Source organism: Ylistrum balloti, unplaced genomic scaffold (assembly GCF_031769215.1).
Source record: "Ylistrum balloti isolate Yb309-2 unplaced genomic scaffold, AGI_CSIRO_Ybal_v1 Utg371242, whole genome shotgun sequence".
Classification (NCBI taxonomy): Eukaryota; Metazoa; Mollusca; class Bivalvia; order Pectinida; family Pectinidae; genus Ylistrum; species Ylistrum balloti.
Window position 1 is genome coordinate 504,375 of NW_026782672.1, and position 23,006 is coordinate 527,380.

Genomic DNA, 23,006 nt, shown 5'->3' on the forward strand with positions numbered 1-23,006 from the left:
GGTCGCCATGTTGTTTTCACTGACAACGTCATTGGGAACTCGTCTACAGTCATCATCTAATCTATAGATAATTCTCGATAATTCCGAACGAATGTGCGATTCTCGCAACAGACGGACACCTGCGAGACTTCAGTATCTGTAGCCGACAGGAAAAGTAATATTTCAAGTTCAAGATGGACCAAGAAAAGGGAATGTCAATTTTCAAAGATGTACGTTATTATTTAGTTCACAAATTTTAAACCAGTGGTCAATTCTTAACGTAATTTAATGTCGATTTTAACAAATTGTGCTTATTTGAGATGCAAAAGCTCCTATCGAGGCAGTGTTTACAATGTTAATGTCGACTTTTGCAAGGGATTTTCGTTTTTACATTGTGTAATGTCCTGTAAACAGCTATGGTCTTTAAGAATGACCTCCCTGTATGTGTTCGACGTAAGAATATATGTTGTGTGCGTGTTCTTGTGTTTGTGAGAGCTGCAATGTGCTCCTGTATGCATTCTTTTGATAAAATTAATATGAATAATGGCAAATGCATTCCGAATTAGAAATGTTTTAGGAACTCTCCCTTCCTTGAATATTGTATTTATTGTGTTCATAAGCAGTTCATGGTATTTTCTTTTTTTTTCCTACTTCCTCCTTTCGGACAATCTCTGAATATGTTTGTAGAGTAAAATACTAATCGCGTCTTCTGGTTCAGCCACTCACATTGTCTGCACACATGATTAAGAGTTTTGGTGAGCAAACTATTTATTGCTATGTCCACCATGCATGTTGTTGCAAAACATTATCAAGAATTCCACTTCTGTGTCACAATTCAGGACTGATAGTATGTGTGAAAGTTTTCGCTTTTTCCCTTTGCGCATGCAATTCCTACTCACCCTTGGCACTGACTTTATTATATAGGCAAAGGGGTGTAATTATCTCTTTACCTACTCTTGCCTCATGAGGCATAAGGCTCATGATATAGGTAAGGGGCCATGGGGTGCTAAGGTGGTTGTCTGCCTGCACCCTTAGGTGATCACACCCTTAGTTGATAATCATTATCAGGTGATTACAATTAAGGACCATCACTTCAAAAACAGACCTGGTTTATAGCTGTCATGAATTCATTAACATGATGGTGATCTCTGGTTAATTAAAACCAAAGGCAGTCACACTGCCTTTGTTAAAGAGGAATTAAACATATGGTGCATAATAAAAATCAAAGTACTGAAAGGCTAAACGTATTGAAAAATATTCAAAAATAACCGCAAAGCTATATTACTTTCCCCATACTTCTACACTTTGGAATGCAAAAATTACTAAAATAAGAGAACCAGAGGCTAGTTTCCTTGATTTTAAGCGATTTTAAATCTTCCTAAATTCTTATTTCAAATTTGACGACAATAATGTGAACAAATCAAAATAGGTAAAAATAAAATAACAAAATAAACACAACCATATATTTATCGCCAACAAGCCAAATGATAAATAGCTCTATGATGAAGTTGACTAAATAAAACCTTTGAAATACCCAAGATTTTGCAATTACTATCCTATCAATATGAGGATTTAGACAAATCGAGAGGACTTTATACCTACTTCTCTATTTTAAATGTATTGCAAAGTAATAGTCCTTACTTATTATAATTATATTTTTAGTTGAGGAAAGTAGATAAGGTGTACACAGCATTTCAGATAGATAAAAGTGTATATAATTAAATGTATTTACATGCCTATCTTCCTAGAAGTATCATGGTTAGATTTTCCTTCCAGTAATTATATCTATAAAGACATAGTTCTATGAGATTAAACTAGACTTCCATATACAAAATTTACAATATTTTCACTATAGCTACTACTATTTCTGATCGCCAATGCATTAGATAATGTCACAATGACACGCAAAATGAATAAATATGTTATGGAAATATTTCGTTCTAGTTAATTGATAATTATAAACATGATTATTTTGGTTTTTTATACGCGCTTTGTTTGAAGAAATATTTTCATTTCAAGGAACTTTGATACACATTAACAAACCTAGAGAAATCAGCACAATCAACCTTCATCAAATAAAACTAAAAGACAAAAAATATAAGTTATAACAAAGTCAACATCATGATCAGTACAGTATTAAAAATATATTATTAATAAATCATGAGCACCAAATGTACCTTGCCTACGAAGCGCAAATTTTTTATCTACAAAAACTTGAAAAAGTGTCATGGTGGTGGGTGTGAAAAACCTGAAAAAGTATCATATCGGCGGGTATGCGCGTGGGACGAACAGTCCAATTTTGTGACGTCTAATGAGGTAAAGTAATGTTATATATTAAGACTTTTTTGCCACAACGACAAGGATTAAAGCAAAATTGATGTTCTGTTTGTAAGTTTTGTTTGTTTATAAGTGCTGTTAATTAATAATTCAAACCAAGCCCCCAGACTAGCTTCTTATCATGGCACCAACTCGCACGTACAGTGTTCTGTACGCTTACGTCATGTTGAGAAGGATTCATAAGCCGTCATACAGTAAATACACTGTAAATCAAATCATGCAGTTACAATAAACTTTGAAGATACAAGAAACCATTTCTTTGCTTACTTACGGCAGAGACGTATCTCTGCTTACAGTTAATATGATTGTTTTCTAGGAATATTCACAGCAGGCGAGAAGAATCACATCAGCTCGATCTTCTTCAACAGCACAGGTTGGGGATGTCTGTGAGCAAATTCCGTAAAATATATTGTTCAAAATTTATCAATAGTTCAACCACACTGTGCTTCTTTTTTGAAATGTATAGTAATCTTATTGTTATTGAAAACATCTTATTGCGGATGCTTTTGAAATAGCGATTTGAAAGATCGCGGCATTACTTACGCAGAAAATTGCCGCTAGAGGGCTCTAACTCTTTTCGATATTTCAGCCAATGAGAAGGCTAGGATTGGTAAATTTTGTCTGAAAGGCCGTCGCAATAGGCTGTACGTACCGAGTACGTTTAGCCTGAAAATGGAAATTCGTATGAAAAATGTGAATTTTAAGCATAGATCATACAGAATGTTAAATACTCAGAAAAGAAGATAAACATGAGGGACAGCAGTATCCGCTGATAATATTTTTTCATTTTTTTTTAGCTGTAAAAAAATCAAAATAAGAATAATTATTTCATTTTTCTTTTTCTGTACTTCATTAAGCTCAAATAATTCTTTAGAAATATAAAAATGGTCAGTAAATTATTGAACTGTGTTTCTATCTATCTGAATATATTTGTGGATTATTGATCCATTTATTTATATGGAAGCTTAACTGATTCTTTAGATAAAGTGACTATTAAAAATTCAAAATTAAGAGCCAGAGCTAGCCCTGGGAGATCATAGTGAATATGTACTGATAGCTTCAGGTTTCAGTGGTGACCGTGTAACCCTGGTAAATACTAGTCACAATATACCACTCATATAGAGAGAATGTAACCCTGGTAAATACTAGCCACAATATACCACTCAGATAGAGAGAATGTAACCCCGGTAAATACTAGCCACAATATACCACTCAGATAGAGAGAATGTAACCCTAGTAAATACTAGTCACAATATACCACTCAGATAGAGAGAATGTAACCCTAGTAAATACTAGCTACAATATACCACTCAGTTAGAACTATCTTGTAATGAGAAGTTTTTTTCTAAGAAAGGTTAACAGTATCCTGTTTTTCATGAAATATCCATTCAAGAAAAAAGACTTAGATTGGCAAACAGATTTTTAGCATACTTGCAGTGTATGGCTTCTTTCCTTAAGAGTCTGATAATTTTCAGATGTAATTATGATGTCTTGCCCTTCTATAAATTTCAAGGAGTTTGTAGAACGACCATGTCTATCATATGTATCCAACAGAGTTAGAAATTAATGATTCTGGACACAATAAATCCTTTTAAATCAGCTGCTTTCCTGAGCTTTTTTCTGCTGCAAGTCCAGCCAAGACAACTTTCCATTTTGGGAATTTTTAATTTCTGGATAGCAATACTCTTACTGGCTCATAATGTTAATTCACATCATGTTACAGTTGATTCAATATTCAAGGGTCAGGGTTCAAAATTGACAGCCAGCAATTCACAAAATTCTGAAGAAGTTGCATGTTCAAATATTGTCAAATTGAAAAGATCTTTGAGTAGTGTTTTACCTATGATATGAATGAAACGCAACTTTTGACTTGAGCTAGAATGTTTGAGTTACTTTTTCCCTTTCTGCAACAACTGTTACAAAATATTCACCCTGTGCTTTCTCAGAGGACTCAGTGTTAATTTTTTGTTTATATTATGCCCGAGTCTTTGGCAGGGGACAGAAATCAAAGCCTTCCTCACAGTAGCAAATGCTCACCTAAAGGCCAAAGGCTAGTATTTTTTTATGCTATCAAAATGAAAAAAATGCTATTTCCATTGGAAAATAGGCTTTCCATCAGTAATATTTGCATATTACTGGTTGAAATTAAGTTTCTTCAATAGAAAATGTACTTTTAATAAAAACAATTATTGAAATGTAATGCACAGGTCATTTTCACAAAAATATGCATTTTAGTGCTTTGCACATCACAGAAAAATATGATTATTTTTCAACTAATAAGAACTATGGTATGTGTAATTAAATGAATAAAAACACTTCAGGTTCAAAGGAAGTAAGTCATATGTGACAATATATGTCACTGTAACAGTATATAGTGTAACTGGCCTGGAAACTGTCACTGCTGTATTTATATAATTCCACACACCTAAAGTGAAACTGAAGCTGATATAAAAGGATTGTCTATACTTCATGTTCCTGTGTAAGGCAGTGTGATAGTGTCTTCAATAGTGGTGATTATTTAATTAAAAGTCAGATTTTTAGCCCACCATCATCAGATGGTGGGGTATTCAAATCGCCCTGCGTCCGTGGTACATGGTCCGTCCGTTCGTAAACAATTCTTGTTACCGCTATTTCTGGAAAAGTACTGGATGGCTCTTTCTCAAATTTCATATGCAGGTTCCCTTTGGTTCCAAGTTGTGCATTATACCTTTTTGGACTGATCCGAAATCAAGATGGCTGACAGGCAGCCATCTTGGATTTTGAGAGTAAAATCTTGTTACTGCTATATCTGAGGAAGTACTGGATGGATCCTTCTGTTATTTCATAGATATTGGTTTCCCTTGGTCCCTAGTTGTGCATTGTACCTTTTTTGGACTGATTTGAAATCAAGGTGGCCCACAGGCAGCCATCTTGGATGTCGATAGTAATACAGCACAAGCATATTGTCCATTATCCACCTGTAACTGACTGCTATCTAATAATACTTTGGGATCTTTTTCAAATGATATTTGCTAATAGGTGCTTAATAAAAATATCTTGTGCCATCATTGAGTACATTCAATGATGACCAGTTCATGAACATTTACAACATCTGTAACAAACCAAAAAAAATAAACAAATCTTCAAGAACTGAAAACAGATCCTCAAATGGTGGACGCCAAGATCCCTCTGGAATCTCTTGTAATCATCATTATTTGGTTATTACCAAAAAGACAAATCTGGAAAGTCTGTTGTATTAACATCTTAACTGCTTCATTTTCTTCGTCCACAACTTGGCACAAATATGTTGTTATTGATCACTATATATATTATATGTGATGTGGATTTTATGTGAATATGATCACTTTTATTTATTGATTTGTTTTTTCATTTCTAGGTGTTCAGAAGAGCTGATAAGAATGGTAAATATATTAACACATCCAGAACTGTATGTAGGTTCTTAACAATTGTTTGTAGACATGCCTTGAGTTTGTGGTTCTTGTTAGCAAGTGAAATTTTATCTAGCAAGTTTGATAGATGTTGTATGTAGACTGAAGGCTTTAATGTAATACTGGTCAGAATAGTTCTCTAATGGACAGAGATATCTATACTGAATGAGATACAAGACTGTCTGATGGTTAAACGAAGAAGGTGATGATACGTTTTTACCTGGTGTAAGTCAGACTGAAAGATGTAAGATTTTACACATATATTTTATACATTTACAAATATTTATTTGATTGATCAGATGATGGTGCCATATCTTGGGAGGAATTTGTGGCCTTTTTCTCAGATGGCGTCATGGGTAAAGAAGAATTAGAGTCTCTCTTCAAGGAAATTGACACACACAACACCAAGTAAGCATTCCAAACACATTCCCACTTCTCTTTGTCATGTAAGACTTTTTTCAGTCTATAAAAAGATTACAATATTATCTTGTGACTTATAAAGTACAGTTACCTATAACAGTTTATATCAATTTTCTTGATAAGGAGATTTAGACTAATTGTTATTTACTGAAAGTTCTGGAGAAACCTACAAAAATATCACTGTTTTCATCCAGGTTTTCTAATGAGAGTTATTAATAACAGATTAGTTACATTCTGTAGTAAGAGTAAACATTGGTTCTGACTGAGAGTTATTAATAACAGATTAGCTACATTCTGTAGTAAGAGTAAACATTGGTTCTGACTGAGAGTTATTAATAACAGATTGGTTACATTCTGTAGTAAGAGTAAACATTGGTTCTGACTGAGAGTTATTAATAACAGATTAGCTACATTCTGTAGTAAGAGTAAACATTGGTTCTGTCACACCTGTATGTATTTCCATCTGTATATTATGTTCAGTAAGACTCAAATAACAATATAAAAAACCTTTAAGCCATTCATACAACATATTTACTCGATAAAAAGAACTGATAATAATAATAAAGAACTTGAATTTGGAACAAATTCATTTGTTATCTCTGATAGTAATCAACCTCAGTTGATGACTTTCTTATTATCTGTATCGATTCAGAGATACATTTATCATGACTTTCTTATTATCTGTATCGATTCAGAGATATATCTATCATGACTTTCATATTATCTGTATCGATTAAGAGATACATTTATCATGACTTTCATATTATCTGTATCGATTCAGAGATACATTTATCATGACTTTCTTATTATCTGTATCGATTCAGAGATACATTTATCATGACTTTCATATTATCTGTATCGATTCAGAGATACATTTATCATGACTTTCATATTATCTGTATCGATTCAGAGATATATCTATCATGACTTTCTTATTATCTGTATCGATTCAGAGATACATTTATCATGACTTTCATATTATCTGTATCGATTCAGAGATACATTTATCATGACTTTCATATTATCTGTATTGATTCAGATATATATTTATCATGACTTTCATATTATCTGTATCGATTCAGAGATATATTTATCATGACTTTCTTATTATCTGTATCGATTAAGAGATACATTTATCATGACTTTCTTATTATCTGTATCGATTCAGTGATATATCTATCATGACTTTCTTATTATCTGTATCGATTCAGAGATACATTTATCATGACTTTCTTATTATCTGTGTCGATTCAGAGATACATTTATCATGACTTTCTTATTATCTGTATCGATTAAGAGATACATTTATCATGACTTTCTTATTATCTGTATCGATTCAGAGATATATCTATCATGACTTTCTTATTATCTGTATCGATTCAGAGATACATTTATCATGACTTTCTTATTATCTGTATCGATTCAGAGATACATTTATCATGACTTTCTTATTATCTGTATCGATTCAGAGATATATCTATCATGACTTTCATATTATCTGTATCAGTTTCGGCGATATATTTATCATGACCTTCATATTATCTGTATCGATTCAGAGATATATCTATCATGACTTTCATATTATCTGTATCAGTTTCGGCGATATATTTATCATGACCTTCATATTATCTGTATCGATTCAGAGATATATCTATCATGACTTTCATATTATCTGTATCGATTCAGAGATATATCTATCATGTGTACCTGGCATTGTTTTTTTTCTGCAGTAATATTGACACTGGAGAGCTACATGACTACTTCTGTAAACATTTGGGTCAGTTCAAGGAACTTTATGGTTTGGTGGAGGAGTTCAATACCAAACTGTCTGATGTCCTAATGTCTACATCACAGGTAAACAAACTGTCCTGGTGTCTACATCACAGGTAAACAAACTGTCCTGGTGTCTACATCACAGGTAAACAAACTGTCCTGGTGTCTACATCACAGGTAAACAAACTGTCCTGGTGTCTACATCACAGGTAAACAAACTGTCTGATGTCCTGGTGTCTACATCACAGGTAAACAAACTTTCCGATGTCCTGGTGTCTACATCACAGGTAAACAAACTGTCCGATGTCCTGGTGTCTACATCACAGGTAAACAAACTGTCCGATGTCCTGGTGTCTACATCACAGGTAAACAAACTGTCCTGGTGTCTACATCACAGGTAAACAAACTGTCCTGGTGTCTACATCACAGGTAAACAAACTGTCTGATGTCCTGGTGTCTACATCACAGGTAAACAAACTGTCTGATGTTCTGGTGTTTACATCACAGGTAAACAAACTGTCTGATGTCCTGGTGTCTACATCACAGGTAAACAAACTGTCTGATGTTCTGTTGTCTACATCACAGGTAAACAAACTGTCTGATGTCCTGGTGTCTACATCACAGGTAAACAAACTGTCTGATGTCCTGGTGTCTACATCACAGGTAAACAAACTGTCTGATGTCCTGGTGTCTACATCACAGGTAAACAAACTGTCTGATGTCCTGGTGTCTACATCCCAGGTAAAGGACACACACTTTTAATATATTTTTAGTAACTTTTCATATAGCAAGAATTCTCTCCCTCCCTGCTTCTCTCTTTCTCTTCCTACCTCTCTTTCTCCCTACTTACTTCTCTCTTCCCCTTCTCTCTCTCTCTCATTCTCTCCCTACCTCTCTCTCACCCTCACCCTACCTCTCTCTCCCACCCTCCCTCCCTCCCTCTGTCTCTTCCTCCCTACATCTTTCTTTCCCTCCCTTTCTCTCTATCTCCCTCCCTACATCTCTCTCCTTCTTTCTCTTTCTCTCACTCTCCTTCATTCTCTCCCTACCTCTCTCCCACCCTACCCTTCACTCCCTCCTTCCCTCCCTCCCCACCTCTCTATATTTTTCTATCGGATACTACTAAAAAGGAGAATGAGCGGGTAAGCCTAGATTGAGGAGATATTCAGCCATTCTGGCCACAGTTCAATTTTTTTGTGTGTTTATGTGTAGTCACAATGTTTATAAGGAATATAAAAATCTCTATTATACGCAAGCTTCCAGTATCTATTACTGTTATTTCCTTACAGACCTACCCCACAGCTGGAAGGATGGATAAGTTCATCACGAGATTTCTGATACGAGAAATATGGAATCAGATGACAGCCATACAAATCCCACTGGAATCAGCCTCCGAATCTCTGGATGAACAAGCCAAACAAGAAAGGTTCTGATCACTCTTTACTGCTCAGTCACTTTAAATTTATCACACTGTTATCAATATACCTTTTGGAAGGGTATTTTATGATTTAGATTTTCATCCTAAGTACTTATATGAAATACTGAAGACATTATTACCTTTGATTCTGTTTCTGTGTTATACTTACTGGTTAGTAATTCAGTTCTGATTTCAATGAAATACTGAAGACATTATTACCTGTAATCCTGTTTCTGTGTTATGCTTACTGGTAAGTAATTCAGTTCTGATTTCAATGAAATACTGAAGACATTATTACCTGTAATCCTGTTTCTGTGTTATACTTACTGGTAAGTAATTCAGTTCTGATTTCAATGAAATACTGAAGACATTATTACCTGTAATCCTGTTTCTGTGTTATACTTACTGGTAAGTAATTCAGTTCTGATTTCAATGAAATACTGAAGACATTATTACCTGTAATCCTGTTTCTGTGTTATACTTACTGGTTAGTAATTCAGTTCTGACTTAAGTCCCTGAATATTGTTTCACCCTGGTAGTGATTAATGAAAAAAACCTAGTAATGAGCAATACCATGGTAGTAGTTATAAGTGATATAAGTTTGCTGAAGTTATGAGCAATACCATGGAAGTAGATATAAGTGATATAAGTTTGCTGAAGTAAATGTTACTACATCTGTATCAGTGTGTCATTAGTTTATCTTACTGCTGTAAACATACTGCAGAGATTTTCATTACCTACAATTCTGTCCTGTGGTGCTCGTACACAAGTGACTGTTTGAGAGAGACTAGACTCCAGATATGTTAGTCTAGAGGTGGTTGTTGGAGAGAAACTACACTGAAGACTAGACTCTGTTTGTTATAGACAGGGTATTATTGACACTATAAATTTTCTTTACAGAGAAGATATCAAGCCTGTACATTTATCAGATGTAAAAAAGAAAGATGGGGATGAAGTTGTTCCTGGTCGTGTTGGTCGTAGGGCAAAGCGTCAAACTAGCAACCAATCACAGTGCAGTGTTAATTTAGATGGTAAGTATTCATAAACAACAAAGACAATATTGACATGTTAACAGAATCTAAATTCAAACAGATGAAACTATGGTAGAATACAAACCAAGATTTACAAGGTGACTCCTGAAAAGTACAAGGAGAATAAAACCTGATATTACGGAGGAGAAAGCTTCATCATTGAAACCAACCATTTAAATCTAGGTCATAGTGAGTAATGTTACATTCTAAAATGAGAACAAGGTAAAGAAGCCACCTAGCTTAAGAAGGAGTGTCAAACATGTACAGCTTCATATTGACAAAGAAATAGAGTATCCCTCAATGAGATTATAATGATTGTTATAAAACTTCAGTATAATCTTCATCTACATCTCTCTAAACCCTGTGTCTGGAGTTTTTTCTATCAGTTGTGGTACCTTGCATGAAATTCATGATACTTTGAAACCTGCTTAGCATCATGTTCTATTTGTCAGGGAGGACATATGATAAGCTTAACATTCCAGACATCTAAACCCAGAAATTAATCTTCAGATGTGCAAAGCTGATTTGTTACTTAGAGAAATTATTTGAAGACAAGAAATTTGAAATTTGATTTGTTTTTCCCAGAAGAACAGTTATTTTCAATGACTTTTGTCTGCTTATTCTTTGAAATATCTAAACTGCAATCATAAATTATTGTGAGGGATCATGACAATTCATGTCATATTCAGTTTACTCGTGGTCAGTTTCGTATGTGACACTACCACTTGCGGTATAATTTAGTCATCCATTACTCTATAGGCTTCATCGTGGTGTATCATTACAGAGTTGGTATATATACAGTGTGTATCTCTGTTACTTAGATAAAGTGTGTTCTGACGATCACAACTTGATCCTTGTTGAAAAAAATATCCAACAGAGTGTGAACTGTTCATCTTTGAAACACCACATTTCATTGGATGTTAAATTACCTAGCTGTTATTTTTAATGGCCAATCAGATGTTGTGAAACACGGCATAGGGAAAACCTGGTATCAGAACATTTTACTGTCGGGTGCCAGTGCTCGTAATAATTAAAATGATTTGAAGAAATATTAAAATGTCAATATTCTGATATTATGACCAATTGAGTTTCCAATCTTCCATACAATTCGTTTTGAACTCTGTATGAATTGTCTGGGAAAAATTATTATGCTATCAGCAAAGATGTAATCGAAACCTGAAATTCAAAGTGGTTAATTTAGCATTGTAAGCTTCGTTTTGGAAATGTTTTCTCATAAATGTTAAAGATGGTGCCATTCGTAACAACGCATGTCCTAAATACCAGTTCATGGTTGATTATTTTCTAAAATGTCTTGTGCAAAGTAATCTTTGTTGTTTTGAAATTGATTCCGGTATACATACTAAAGGCTTATTTCCAAGAAGTTTCGGCAGCACATCAGAAAATTTAGCGGTATTTTTACACTCTAACATTTGGTTTCATCATCACAAGGTCCAAGTGACAAGGGTTTAAAACCCATTTAAACACTTGGAAAGCACTAGCTGATAAAAAAGTTGGTTAGTAGGGCAGTCACATGTTTGGAATAATGTGTCCATAGACCCAGTCCTCACTTCCCTGTGATTAGCCTGTGGGTTTTTAGTGATAGTCAGCAAAATGAAGTGGTATTAAGCATTGCCCACATGAAAATAAGTGACATTATCAGATGTTGGATAACATAGACTATAAAGGGAAAAAGTCAATGTTTCAAGAAAACGTGACATTAACTGGAAAGTGATATTAACAGAAGTGACATTAAGTGGGTCCACTGTATTGCAAACAGGCTCTAAAATATTTTATCAGCTGCAACAATTTAACACCATACATTAGTAATACAGAAATGGGAAATTCACAATAGGCAAAGTCATGCATATCATACAGCTTGATGTAATGCTGTGTGTTGGTTTTATTGTAGGAAGAAATCAGTGTAAGCCACTATGAGGAAAAGTTTGTCATTTATTTGATTTCCAATTCTGGTGCAGATGTACAATGGAAGTGGTCAATAATTTATTTAAAGACAAAACACCAGTATATCTGAAAGTTGAATTTGAAGGGATTGGCAAAATCTTCATGACCTGCTTGATGAATCCATGAAAACAAGTTAACCAAGAAAAGAGCACAGTTTGTTTCCATAAGTTGTTGTCTCAAGAGATCTCTAAGTATTACAGTCATTGCTACCATGTTGTGTCCTTTTTTCTATAATCTAGTCACATTATAATTTACCTAAGTATACATGGGATTATAGTAAAACCAAAAAGTTGGCAGATTTTTTACCATCTCCTACACAACGACATCTTCGTCTGATGAAGTTGATCACCTAGTCAGTGAAATGCCTTACTCAAATCATCTACTGGATGTGTTATAAAAATTTCTTTTCTATAACTGACTTAAGGAAATGTTCTGTAATGGTAATGATATAATTGTGTGAAATTGTACATATATAGCTAGAATAATGTATTGTGTTTATTACAGGACTGACGAACTCTGTGAACCCTTTGGCCTTGACCTCTCAGGTTGACAGACTAACCCAGTTACTCAACAGATTGGAACACAGTGTCAGTAGAATGGATCTTCTAATGAAAAGTTTTCATACACAATTAGTGGTCAAAATTTGTAAACATACAACATATTATGGTTATTCCAAAATACATAAACAAATACAGATAACATATTACCGATATTGTTCTTCCTATTCTTTATTCCGTGCACTAATTTGATAGTAAATGACAGAAGATGGAGCAGCATTCCATGGTTTTATTATTGGTTAAAATGTTTAAGCTGGCTAGGCTGGCCGCCATTAGTTTACAGTTTACACTGTCATTCTGTTGACGGCTAGTCTAGCCAGAAGTGTTTCTGCATGCTACATACAACATTACACTGAAAAGGTAATGAGAGCAAGTATAGCTCAAATATTTAGAACAAAAATTGCTAAAAATGCTACATTACGGTGAATATGTATAAAGGGAAAATGTAACTTTTAAAAGTGCTAGGAATGCTTTACCATAAAGTGGAATATTACAAAATGCATGCTTTAAAGTGGAATATGCTAGCTCAAAGAGCTAGGAATGCTTTACCATAAAGTGGAATATGCTAGCTCAAAGTGCTAGGAATGCTTTACCATAAAGTGGAATATGCTAGCTCAAAGTGCTAGGAATGCTTTACCATAAAGTGGAATATGCTAGCTCAAAGCGCTAGGAATGCTTTACCATAAAGTGGAATATGCTAGCTCAAAGTGCTAAGATAATGGCTGGGGCATGTCCGTCAACAGTGATTTTGCAGAATTTTCGTCTCATAATAACTTGAATTTAGAAGTATATCTGTGATACTTGGTTATAATTATAGATATAAAATAATATGTTTACATTAGACGGACAGGTGGATGAGTAAAGGAGGAATCCTTTCCACATTAGGACAAGGAGTTGTGTCAGTTATCTAAATTTACATAAGATTGAAGATTGATATGTTAGTATACAAATGTCTTGTTGATCAATGATAACATGCTTGGTGATGTAATAATATAGGATTGTTTTTTGTTGACAGGTAGATTTAGGGAACTTTGTTGATGAAGACCTGAATGCTGTAGAGAGTGACAAGGTAAGACATGATAACAATTCAAATGTTGTCTATTGACTTATCAAAATAAACTTTTTTTAGGAGAGTTTGTTCTGGCTCCCATAGATATCTGATGTGGATACAGTTGTATACACCTGTCAAAATGTGTAACGTCCAGTTTAGGAGTCAGAGGAAATGTGTACTTTTAACTTGAGTTTGTTCTGACTCCCACAGATATCTGATGTGGATACAGACATAGACACCTGTTAGAATGTCTAACATCAAGAGCTATTGGTAACTCAGGCTATTTATGATAAAAGCAGTCTTAGTATTTCCCCTTCTTAAGAATGAACCTAACATTTCTGTTACAGTTGCTACTATTACAGCGGGATATGAAAGTTAAAGAGGATTCGAAGGATGTGTTTAGAACCAGTCTGAGGGATTACATAGAGGACACACAGAAGTTACTACCCTGTCTTAGGTAAGTTTATATCGGGTATCTGGTCAGTTTGGCAAGAAATGAGACAAAACTCCTAGAATGTCCTGTCTGTGGTATGTGATCCTGTTATAGATAGAGGTAGTCCTGTCTGTGGTATATGATCCTGTTATAAATAGAGGTAGTCCTGTCTGTGGTATATGATCCTGTTATAAATAGAGGTAGTCCTGTCTGTGGTATATGATCCTGTTATAAATAGAGGTAGTCCTGTCTGATCTGTTTGACTAGGGATGGGACCACCTTTTAATGTCCATTGTGACTCCAGGAGACTACAATTTGACATGTGAGAATATTTTATTTGAGAAGCTAAATCCATGGTATCCACACCAAGGCTTTGGGTATAACTTTCTAGAACCTGAATTCCTTTGAATATGGTTTTCCTAGATAAATCCTGCAGGTAATGCTTTAACACTCATGATGAATTGGGAAATAAAAAGAAAGTTATAAATTATAAACAAAGAATCAGATTCACTTTATTTCCCTTTGTGTGTTTTTCTGTGTAACAGTTAAAAACTTCCACTTGGTAGAGGAGGGGCGTTAAGCATCTACTCAAAACTGTAAATCCATACATAAAGAGCATGAAGTTACTTTTTCTCTATAATTGTAAAACGGGCTGGGATTTTGGGCGGAGGCACAACGCTGACACAGTTCTTCTTTTCACCTATCTATTTTGTGGTTGCTTTAGAATCTCAAAAACAATAGAAATTGACACATTAATACACAAAACATGGTAATACAACAATACAACATCTTTACAAACTTTCCACAGAAACGTAACTTGTCCAGATAAAACAACAAAATTACATACACTGACATAAATTAGTTTAAAGTTTAGAATACATTACAAAAGATACATCACAAGATGATAGTGGTATACTTATACAGCAGTTACAAACATTTACACCAAATATTTAACTTACTCTATCAATGTGACAGAGATTCGCAACTTCCAATATCTTTCTTTCAAAACTCTTTTAACCTGTTAAACATAATAAAATAGAAAGACAACATAACATTATAGAGAGGATATCTCTAGTACCACAATATCACATACAGCGATAGATGTATAAATGGTAAATAAATACATTCCACAAATTATTTTCAATATGGCTGACAAACTGAGCACTTTTCATCATTATATATATGTAAGTTTTAAATATTAATACTCAATACAATATAATAATTTTACCTGGTTGTTAAAAGAAGTCCATTCCCAAAATTGATCTGGACAGTTCTGCCCCAGCTCTGCATGTGTAGGGTAGGTCAGGTGTAGAGAATGTGGGTAGGTCACATGACAGGTGAATAGTTATACAAGTAAGGTCAAGGGTCACAGAACACAAAACATAAACACAAGCACATGGAACTTCACAACAAAGACAGTGACACATGATAGGACTTTAAAACGGGGTCTGCCCTGAACACCAACTCTGCCTATGACAACATGTTAACATAAGAGGTCAGTTGTGATGATAGTGAGTTATAGTCTGGTGCAGAATTGTTGTACAGGTAACTTGTACAAGAAAATCAGAGGGGTCTTCCCCGAACACCAACTCTGTATATGACAACATGTTTACATAGGAGGTCAACTGCGATGATAGTGGATTATAGGCTGTTTTAGAATTGTAGTACAGGTAACTTGCACAGGTAAATTCTGATAACTGTTCAGAAAACAGGTAAATCAGATGATTAAGTTCTGATTCTGATAACTGTTCAGAAAACTGAAAACTGTTATTAACTGTAAAATAAAGGAATCAAATATAAAACTGTTCCAATCCCAAGCTGTTCAATGGGGAAAATAAAGGCCCATTACATTTTGGAGAATTATTATGTTTCAATCTGCACTTTGAAGCATCGCTTTCTCATTGCCTGATTTATTACTTGACTTTTGTCACATATATGAGTTAATCTTGTACCCTTTTTCCAGCGTTGTGTAGTGTGTGTTTAATTTGAGAGATATTATTATCTGTGTGGTTTGATACAAGTACAGGATGACTAACACTCAGATCAATGTTAAGTTCATCACCAACAAAAGAGGCAGGCAGAACCTTTCGCATAACGGATTCATCTAGAGACAGATTCAGAGCAACGGCACCAGGACATTCTGGAGATGTTCAGCATCCCTCTCGACAGTAGACAACATACCAGCTAACTTTGGAAGAAATCCACACAACCACACCTCAGACCCAGCCAGTGTTGTAGCCAAACAGTTCATGAACCAGATCACCAATAAATGCGTAGAATCTGTCCAACCCATTCCGTCCATCTTTGAAAAGGAGCTCAACCAACTCCGAGACGACTGGGATGACACTACCAAGGCCGTGACAACGATGACGTCAAACTACTTGTACGCCAAGCTGCAGTTCTGCCACTCATCCCCTTAAACCGCATTAAAGACGTCTGGTTACAAACCTTTGATGATGCTGATGATGCTGACATCACACATCCTGTGTTATCATTCACAGATTACGTCACAGAGCAATAGATAGGGGGATATCAAACAACCTGGAACCACTTCTCAACAGAGACCCCGGACTATCAACCATCCTGAAGCTTGGTAAGGAAAACTAAAGAAGAAGGTATTGCATGTCCACCCCAACATATACACCATCATCCAGACGCTTAAGGACATACAGAACATGAATGATATTAGCCAGATTCAGAGAGTATAGGAGGCACCATTCAACCCCGGAAGAAGAAATACGCCAACATTGACAGACGCCTGGCCACCTTGAAGGACCATTATCAGACTGGGACGATCGACCTGACCTATGCTGATTCAGCATCCGAGCTTCTCCATCTTTTATATGCTACAAATTGTGTTACAATGATGTAAAACAAATAGAAACTTTTTTCATTATTGATATGTAAGTATCCTATTTACAAATACAAGTTGAAACAGACTATAACTTTAGCTTCAAAGGTTTCCTATATAAACACCTTCCTTTCAAGTTGGCAGAGTTGGTGTTAGGGGAATGAGCCTTTAAAACAAACCAGACCGGACAATTAATTGTCTGCAATCATAGCTGCACATTAAACATGACAACACTATTATTTATTAAAATCACATTAATAAAAACACACTTAGATTTGTATATTATGACAGATGTAATGGAATCCTGGCCAGACTGACTCTACCACAATTGTGCATTATAAGTTTTGAAAACTTGACATGTTTTTTCCTGAGCTTCACTGCTAGGTTATCTATAGGTCACTGTGACCTATATATCTGGCTTTGGTTTGACTTTGTGTTCGCTTCGGTGAGACTTAGCATCTCAAATGTTTCTTACCGAGCACCAGGTGGGAACATAAACACATTTCACAAACATATTCAAGTAATGGGAGATAACTCTTTTAGACTTCGTATTGTTTTCCTTAAAATGTATTTTTTTCTGATTAAAAAATCCACATATTTTGTTGGTTAAAGTAGACCTCAGATCTTCTATGTGTTTCTCATTGTGATTTAATGATTATAACATGGCTTGTATTTTTGATATCATCAGTAACATTGACCTTGTATGTATCTGTTTTTAGTATAAGTGTACAGTTCTGTACTGACTCTGGAGTATTCTCCGTGTACGAAGTGTGGCAGTCAGCAGAAGATCATGACTGGTAAGTCTTAATTCTGCTCCTCAAGAATTCAGATCAAAATCAAAAAGTAAATAAATGTGACAAAGAAAAGGACCTCAAATGTAAGAACAAAGTCTAAAGAGTTTTATTGCTGTATATGATATTGACTTCAGACACTTCTGTACAAGATGTATATATGATAGCATTTTCTATACAAGATTTATATATAGTGTTTTCTGTACAAGATTTAGATGATAGTGTTTTCTGTACAAGATTTATATATGATAGTGTTTTCTGTACAAGATGTATATATGATAGTGTTTTCTATACAAGATTTATATATATATACAAGATTTAGATGATAGTGTTTTCTGTACAAGATTTAGATGATAGTGTTTTTGTACAAGATTTAGATGATAATGTTTTCTGTACAAGATGTATATATGATAGTGTTTTCTGTACAAGATGTATATATGATAGTGTTTTCTGTACAAGATGTATATATGATAGTGTTTTCTGTATATTTATATATAGTGTTTTCTGTACAAGATTTAGATGATAGTGTTTTCTGTACAAGATTTAGATGATAGTGTTTTCTGTACAAGATGTATATATGATAGTGTTTTCTGTACAAGATGTATATATGATAGCATTTTCTATACAAGATTTATATATAGTGTTTTCTGTACAAGATTTAGATGATAGTGTTTTCTGTACAAGATTTATATATGATAGTGTTTTCTGTACAAGATGTATATATGATAGTGTTTTCTATACAAGATTTATATATAGTGTTTTCTGTACAAGATTTAGATGATAGTGTTTTCTGTACAAGATTTAGATGATAGTGTTTTCTGTACAAGATTTAGATGATAATGTTTTCTGTACAAGATGTATATATGATAGTGTTTTCTGTACAAGATGTATATATGATAGTGTTTTCTGTACAAGATGTATATATGATAGTGTTTTCTGTACAAGATTTATATATAGTGTTTTCTGTACAAGATTTAGATGATAGTGTTTTCTGTACAAGATTTAGATGATAGTGTTTTCTGTACAAGATGTATATATGATAGTGTTTTCTGTACAAGATGTATATATGATAGTGTTTTCTGTACAAGATTTATATATAGTGTTTTCTGTACAAGATTTAGATGATAGTGTTTTCTGTACAAGATTTATATATGATAGTGTTTTCTGTACAAGATGTATATATGATAGTGTTTTCTATACAACATTTATATATGATAGTGTTTTCTGTACAAGATTTAGATGATAGTGTTTTCTGTACAAGATTTAGATGATAGTGTTTTCTGTACAAGATTTAGATGATAGTGTTTTCTGTACAAGATGTATATATGATAGTTTTCTGTACAAGATTTACATATGATAGTGTTTTCTGTACAAGATGTATATATGATAGTGTTTTCTGTACAAGATTTAGATGATAGTGTTTTCTGTACAAGATTTAGATGATAGTGTTTTCTGTACAAGATGTATATATGATAGTGTTTTCTGTACAAGATTTACATATGATAGTGTTTTCTGTACAAGATGTATATATGATAGTGTTTTCTGTACAAGATTTAGATGATAGTGTTTTCTGTACAAGATTTAGATGATAGTGTTTTCTGTACAAGATGTATATATGATAGTGTTTTCTGTACAAGATGTATATATGATCGTGTTTTCTGTACAAGATTTATATATGATAGTGTTTTCTGTACAAGATTTAGATGATAGTGTTTTCTGTACAAGATTTAGATGATAATGTTTTCTGTACAAGATGTATATATGATAGCGTTTTCTGTACAAGATGTATATATGATAGTGTTTTCTGTACAAGATTTACATATGATAGTGTTTTCTGTACAAGATGTATATATGATAGTGTTTTCTGTACAAGATGTATATATGTATATATGATAGTGTTTTCTGTACAAGATGTATATATGATAGTGTTTTCTGTACAAGATTTACATATGATAGTGTTTTCTGTACAAGATGTATATATGATAGTGTTTTCTGTACAAGATTTAGATGATAGTGTTTTCTGTACAAGATTTAGATGATAGTGTTTTCTGTACAAGATGTATATATGATAGTGTTTTCTGTACAAGATGTATATATGATAGTGTTTTCTGTACAAGATTTATATATAGTGTTTTCTGTACAAGATTTAGATGATAGTGTTTTCTGTACAATGATAGTGTTTTCTGTACAAGATTTACATATGATAGTGTTTTCTGTACAAGATGTATATATGATAGTGTTTTCTGTACAAGATTTACATATGATAGTGTTTTCTGTACAAGATGTATATATGATAGTGTTTTCTGTACAAGATGTATATATGATAGTGTTTTCTGTACAAGATTTAGATGATAGTGTTTTCTGTACAAGATGTACATATGATAGTGTTTTCTTTACAAGATGTATATATGATCGTGTTTTCTGTACAAGATTTAGATGATAGTGTTTTCTGTACAAGATTTAGATGATAGTGTTTTCTGTACAAGATTTATATATGATAGTGTTTTCTGTACAAGATGTATATATGATAGTGTTTTCTGTACAAGATTTAGATGATAGTGTTTTCTGTACAAGATTTAGATGATAGTGTTTTCTGTACAAGATGTATATATGATAGTGTTTTCTGTACAAGATGTATATATGATAGTGTTTTCTGTACAAAATGTATATATGATAGTGTTTTCTGTACAAGATTTAGATGATAGTGTTTTCTGTACAAGATGTACATATGATAGTGTTTTCTTTACAAGATGTATATATGATCGTGTTTTCTGTACAAGATTTAGATGATAGTGTTTTCTGTACAAGATTTAGATGATAGTGTTTTCTGTACAAGATTTATATATGATAGTGTTTTCTGTACAAGATGTATATATGATAGTGTTTTCTGTACAAGATTTAGATGATAGTGTTTTCTGTACAAGATTTAGATGATAGTGTTTTCTGTACAAGATGTATATATGATAGTGTTTTCTGTACAAGATGTATATATGATAGTGTTTTCTGTACAAAATGTATATATGATAGTGTTTTCTATACATGATTTAGATGATAGTGTTTTCTGTGATGATATTGAAGGGGGCGTTCTGATCTATAGATTGGTGCACAGTTGTTTGATAACCTATTGTTTGTTTCAGTTTCAGTGAAAATCCTGAAAATTCGTTCAGTGATCGCTTCAAGGACTTTTTAGACGTTGAGGAACCAATACAAAAAGTGAACTTTCCTAGTAAGTAATTAATATTAAAAACACTGTTTAGATGACCTGTCCAAGGACACATATACCATTATGTGATATGTACAATCCATTACTTTGGCTTGTCATCAAAATTTTCTTTAAAGTAGTATTTGTCAAAAAGAGATTTTAACTGAACATGGGATGCAAATTTGTTAAGTCAAAGAGCACTGTACAAATGATGGCTGTGGCTACAATGGTACTGTGATTTATAGACAATCATCAACTACAATAATAGCGAAAGCACAAACACAAGAACACTGAGAATCATCAGATGTTGTATAATTTTTTTCAGGTAGATGGTGGAAGAGAGATTAAACAGCAAAGAGGCAGGATGTACGTAGGCTCTATTTCTGTCACAGAACATTATAGGATGGCCAAGATAGACAGAAAAGGGAAAAAAATACTACAACAAGATACCGTCATTGAGAGAAGATGGCTACTTCATTTCTGTTACAAAAAGGACATTGTATTCTTTAGCAACTTGTTTTGCTTTGTTAATGTCAATTATTGTAATTTTATTTGTAAGTATACAGTAATACAGTAATATAAGTGAAATGATTTGTAAAATAGTAGGTGAATTTATGTTGTCTTTGTGGATAGATATTTCAACTGATATTAATGAACAGCCTTAACTGTAAAACATGTGAAAAAGAAAAAGGCTTTACCAAAACTTTTCGCATAATACCTAGAAATTATTTAAGATGTGAAATGTAAATGAAGTGATCCCAGTGTTATCTGCACTGTATTCTTCATCAACCAAGATTTGGTGTTACTGGTGATCTCTGAAAAACATGGTTATCTCCCCTTCATTGTGACTACTTTCGGATAGCAATAAGTATTATCTGTTTTAAATACATCAGATTTTATTATCATGCTCCCTAAGTCTTGTTAACATTATACATTATCATAGATCTGTAATACTAAACAAGCTTCCTGAAGTTTTAACTTGTACCTTATTAAGACTGGTACTACCTTTTTTACTGAGATTTGTTGAATTAGATTAACATGTTTTTATGTTATCCTATTATATTAGCAAAACAATTTTATGCAATTTATTGATTTTAGAGTCCAATAATTATTTTGTCGTAAATTGCCATTTCAGTGATTAAAGCTAGACTACTGTACATTGTGTACCATTTTTAACAGTACAGTAATATTTCTGACCATGTAAAACAATGTAATATTTCTGACCATGTAAAACAATGTAATATTTCTGACCATGTAAAACAATGTAATATTTCTGACCATGTAAAACAATGTAATATTTCTGACCATGTTAAAATAATGTAATATTTCTGACCATGTTAAAATAATGTAATATTTCTGACCATGTAAAGCAATGTAATATTTCTGACCATGTAAAGCAATGTTAGATGCATGTTCTAGTGTAGATGTTACGTACAACCATTGTTCATAAATATATTTGGGTTTTAATCATTCTGTGTGACTTCTTGGACCAAATTGCATGAATGTCTATAATGTAATTTGCATATACGTATTTTGAAATAACCAAATAACTATAGATAACACCATATGATGTTCAGATTTTGCCCAAGTTTCATCAATTTTTTTTAATTGTGATTCCATTAGGATGTTGGCTTTTCTTTGTTGTTTTCATGTTGTTCTGCAATTCTATCCTGTCAGACAAGAAAACTGGCCAGTACATTTCTGTCTCACTATTCCTATGGTCAACAGCACAAGTGTTTTAGGTCTCAATATCATGATGCAGAACTTTGGGTAT

General features: G+C 33.4%; 1 protein-coding gene across 1 annotated transcript; it reads left to right on the forward strand.

Moving 5' to 3' along the window:
* The first annotated feature begins 135 nt into the window (after positions 1–135).
* LOC132561616 (N-terminal EF-hand calcium-binding protein 1-like) lies at positions 136–22,326 on the forward strand. Its single transcript, XM_060226316.1, has 12 exons — positions 136–209; positions 5,693–5,717; positions 6,044–6,152; positions 7,895–8,018; positions 9,227–9,363; positions 10,255–10,385; positions 12,852–12,934; positions 13,920–13,973; positions 14,303–14,412; positions 17,959–18,036; positions 21,168–21,256; positions 21,558–22,326. The coding sequence occupies exons 1-12, from the start codon at positions 174–176 to the stop codon at positions 21,578–21,580; spliced, it is 999 nt and encodes a 332-aa protein (XP_060082299.1). The 5' UTR covers positions 136–173; the 3' UTR covers positions 21,581–22,326.
* Positions 22,327–23,006: the final 680 nt, after the last annotated feature.

Excerpts from the sequence above, each read along its gene's own strand:
- LOC132561616 (XM_060226316.1), top strand. The coding sequence starts at position 174 with ATGGACCAAGAAAAGGGAATGTCAATTTTCAAAGAT. Across the intron at positions 5,718-6,043 it reads CAGAAGAGCTGATAAGAATG|ATGATGGTGCCATATCTTGG; the intron begins GTAAATATATTA and ends TTGATTGATCAG. Across the intron at positions 6,153-7,894 it reads ATTGACACACACAACACCAA|TAATATTGACACTGGAGAGC; the intron begins GTAAGCATTCCA and ends TTTTTTCTGCAG.